The following is a 4,269-nucleotide window of genomic DNA, read 5'->3' as shown; positions in this document are numbered from 1 at the left end:
TTTGAAACATGACTGTAAACCTTTATGAAAAATTGTAACAAGGCCTTTACTTCATTTACTTTTAGCTAGTTCATAAATACCAGAAAAGAAACTGGACGGTTTGTGAGGAAACGTATAAAAATTTTTCCATAAAGCAAACTTAGAAATCCTTCCCTTTTGGCTCCGTTTTCCAATCCTCCTTCACTGTGTTGAAGAGAGATCGAGTTCTTCCAGGTTTTTGCTTAGGTGGGTGGTTTCCAGACTGACTGGACTCTCCAGGTAGGTGGTTCCTGCACAGCGCTTTCCGGTCACTGGATCTATGACTTGTCCAACTTTGAAAATTATCTCAGCCAGTTCATGCTTCACGTGCTTTGTTTTCGCGACAGGTAGAGCTTTGAGAAGCACAATATCTCCAACGGTGCACTGCTGGAGAGCATCGTGGGCAAAGTAGGTTTTTCGCTTATTAAAATACTGTTGAGAGAAGGAGGAAACAAATCAGTAGTTCCCATCCATGACCTGGCAATGCAGTACAAAATCTGAAAAAGGAATGCGCAGAAAACAAGCTGGAACTTGGGGAAAAAAATAGATAACATACTTACGGAGACTTCCAATACAAAAATTAGCTGCTTAAATTCTGGAAAACGGCAATGACTTTTCCAGAACTGATCTTGTCCCAAGCTCTCCTGCTTATTTCCTGCACTACCCTTGCTCTATCAATTATCATCCTCTTCTACAATATTTAAACTCTTCCTTCCCAGTAGAGCCTTCTCTCCAGCCTAAAAACACACTATCTCACCACTAGCTGTGTGATTTGGGACAAGTCACTTAACTACTCCAAGCTCAGTTTTTTTTTTCCCACCATAAAATGAGGCTCCAATACCTGCACCTCTAAAGTTATCAAGAGAATGAAACATTATAATGTTCATAAAGCACTTAGCTTCATGCCTCACTCAAAGTATTGCAAACAAGCCACAGATGAGACCTAGAACCACCTATTCCTCAAGACAACCCTGCCACAGCAGGTAGTCCCATTTAACAGATGAGAAAAACAAGCTCAAGGAGGTTAAGTAATGTGCACGGCTAGTAACCAACAGCCAGTACTCAAACTAAGGCCCTCTGATTCTAAGGCCAATGATCATGCCATCACTCTTCAGCTTGCTCCTGTGGTTTTGCTTTTGTTTTTGCTTTGGGATCACGCCATTTCATTGAGAGGCTTCGAGGGAGAGTCGAAGGGCTAGGAGGACAATGAGATCCAACGTCCTTCTCCCGGCTGGGATCTCCCCAGCATCACAAGACCCTGAAAAGGCTCCTGTGTTTTTGATCCTAGATAACAAACAGCATTTGTGCCCACCAGTGTGCCCAACCTTGAATGCAGAAACATCCTTGGCACTTCCCCCTCCCTCCCTTGCGCATCTACCAAATCAAGGACGCTGTCCCTTCTTTCCTGAAATCTTTTTCCACTCCATCCTCACTGCTCCCAGGACTGTTCAGTTCTTTATCATTTCCATCCTAGACATCTGCAATAACCTCCTTACCCATTTCCTTACCCCCAGTCCTCATCCCTATCTCTGTCTCCTTTGCTTATAGGATGAAATCCAAAACACAACATAAAAGACCCTTGACACTCCAGCTCCAATCCTTCTCGTGTTCATTCAACAACAGCCTCTACTTAGTGCCAAGCTCTGGGCTCAACATTGCCGAACCACTTGCTGCTCCAGTTAGAATGTCATGCCCTTTCATGCGTAAGGAATTAATAAACAGAAACCTCAATTAAACAGAGTCAGGAGACCAGAAGAGGAAGCTCTCACACCCTGTGATGATAGCAGAGCTCAACAGGAAGAAAGACATTCTCTTCTTTCCCGGCAACAACGCAGCCAGTGAAGAGCCATGGACTCTTTGTTTACCATCCCCTCCCAACTTCTTTTCCCCTCTGTAAAAGCACTCTCCTCCCCGGTCACCTCACCACTTTTGTGGGAGACTTGCACGTGGCTCACCATGTTACAGACCCTGAATTGCAATTCTCTGCTGATCCCGAATAAACACATTTTTGCTGCCGAAATAACTAGGAGTCTATTTGTTTTAGGTAAATACATGGCTAAAAGAACTTCCACAAACTATTCATCATGGCTGGAATGACTCCCCCAACTCCTCCTGCCCCCCAGCTGGTCCTCCGGATAAAATCCTTTTGGAGCTTCAGCTCAAATGTCTTATATAATCAAGAATGCTCTCCTCAGCAACCTGGGAAGAAAGAACGAGGAGTCTTCTGCTCCCAAAGTATTTTGCACATAGAATGACTATAGCAGTTGTCAGACTGAATTGAAATTAACTCTATGTGTCTCTAAAATGTGAGTGTGAACCATGATTAATTCACTTTGTTACACCCACAGACCAGCACAATGTCTGGTGTGCAGCAGATGCTCAATGCATCTTTACTGACAGGGGAGTGTTTTTCTGCTCAGAACCCAGAACATGTTGGTGATTTATCAATGCCATCTGAAAATAGAGATGTTCCTTACCTTTAATAAATAGGGATCCAGAACAAGTCTGGTCACTCTCACTTTAGCAGTTTTTTGCATTGCTGTTCCAATCACCTTCCCCACGACCCATTTGGCATGGACAGATGAACGAACTACTGACATTATGTGGCTTTGGTCACCTGAAAACAAATTCCAAAGTTCAATATTCTGATGGTTGTGACTCACCAAATGAATTTTGTCACTAGAACTGCCCCAGTTCAGAAACAGCTTTTGTTGGCCCTCTGGAATCACCGCTTTAGAGTTGCTTACACGTTTCATTATTTCCTTAATTACTCAACCTCCCATCTTTATACTGTTTACAAAGCTGTAATTTTAACCTCTCTAAGCCTCAGTTTCCCCCTCTGCAAAATGGGAATAACAACAGGGCTTACTCACAGGAGTGCTTTGAAGATTTAACCTATAAGGTGCCCAACAGCGCGAATAAACGCTGTCCTCTACTGGCGTCCCTATTGCTTTCCATCCCGCTGGGCTGCCTCTCCCCAGACGCTCACAGCCTGGCTACTTGGGGCACGCAAGGCCGACGCGGCGCGGCCGTGGTGTCCTCTCCACCGGAGACCTTGACTTGTCATTGCTTTCGAGATCAATTAATAGTGAGTCCATGCCGCCCAGCCTGAGGAAGGTTGGGGGTGATTGATCCCTTCGCCCCTAAAACCCCGAGGCCAGGTGACTCGACTCGACTCGCCTGGAGGGCTCCCACGACGCTGCGCTTCGGTCTCCGGAATCCACCCCACTTCTGCGGCGGAGCGCGGCAGGCGGTTACCTACAGAGTCCACTGTTCCGGCGCACGCCCTGCGGAGCGCCGACCGGAGCGTGATGGCGTCACGTCGCACGCAGGTCGCGCCACCCCGGACCGCCCTCTCATTGGCCGCGAGTCCCCTCAGTCCTGGGCGGGGTTAAAGTCAGGGCTCCGCCCACTGCCCCTTAAAAGGAGCCGCGGGTTGTGGCTTAACTGGAGATTCTGATCTCTGCTTTCCTCACCTGCACGGCGGCTGGAGCGTTGGGATTCGGCCTTTCCTTTATCCGTGCCACTTAGTTTCCCTCTTTTTCTGTTGAGCTCCCAGGCATTGGACAAGGCCTTCCAAATCAAAGGAACTTAATTCATTCATCAAACATTGGATCATTGGACGTTGCCAAATGCTGAGACTGAAATGTTTAAGCGTTTCCACCCCCAGGAGTTGTATTTAAGATAAACTTCGGGAGATTTTTATGTCTAGTATGACTTTAGGTGTTAATTTTCAATATCTGTGAGATGGAGAGAAGTCCGGTGTGGGTACATATATATGTGGGCTGCTGCTGACGCCTTCTCAGTTAGAAGGAAGGCTGGGAATGTATTAGGCTCTTGTTAGGGAATTGCTAGACTAGGAGGGAGTTAATGGAGGGTTAAAAAAAAAAAAAAAAGTGGTGGTGTCATTAGATTGAAGTGTGAATCCAGATAAAGAATTAAGGCCAAGGGCACACTTAGCAAGTGAATTTAAAAGGAGAGATGGTGGGGGGGAGAGTGTGAGATGTTTGAAATTTCAGAAATGGGAGCTAATTTTCAATGAAAGTGGTAATAACTTTATATACATTATTTCATATGAACAAAAAGTTTTCTGGGATATCATATTTCCCTCTAGCTATGAACTTAAATTCCTTTCTTTTACAAGAAAGCTTACAACTTCTCTTGTTAATAAAACCAATGACATACCCAGAGTGATTTTTTTTTAAGATTTATTATTTATTTATTTAATTTATTTTTGGCCGTGTCAGGGCT

The 4,269-nt window shown here is 45.1% G+C and overlaps 1 protein-coding gene across 2 annotated transcripts; it reads right to left on the bottom strand.

Annotated features, from left to right (window-relative positions):
• MRPS17 (mitochondrial ribosomal protein S17) lies at positions 1-3,309 on the bottom strand. Of its 2 annotated transcripts, none has more exons than XM_068523836.1 (3): positions 3,199-3,309; positions 2,496-2,635; positions 1-450 (listed from the first exon to the last, which is right to left on the bottom strand). In XM_068523836.1, exons 2-3 carry the CDS (start codon positions 2,616-2,618, stop codon positions 181-183), a joined length of 393 nt encoding a protein of 130 aa, XP_068379937.1. In that variant the 5' UTR covers positions 2,619-2,635; positions 3,199-3,309; the 3' UTR covers positions 1-180. The 2 variants fall into 2 exon arrangements, with proteins under 2 accessions (XP_068379937.1, XP_068379936.1); XM_068523835.1 differs by lacking the exon at positions 3,199-3,309 and adding an exon at positions 2,892-3,191.
• Positions 3,310-4,269: the final 960 nt, after the last annotated feature.

The sequence above is a fragment of the Eschrichtius robustus genome, chromosome 16, assembly GCF_028021215.1.
Source record: "Eschrichtius robustus isolate mEscRob2 chromosome 16, mEscRob2.pri, whole genome shotgun sequence".
Taxonomy (NCBI): Eukaryota; Metazoa; Chordata; class Mammalia; order Artiodactyla; family Eschrichtiidae; genus Eschrichtius; species Eschrichtius robustus.
The sequence above is the reverse complement of the archived record's forward strand: the minus strand, read 5'-3'. Positions and strand labels throughout refer to the sequence as shown.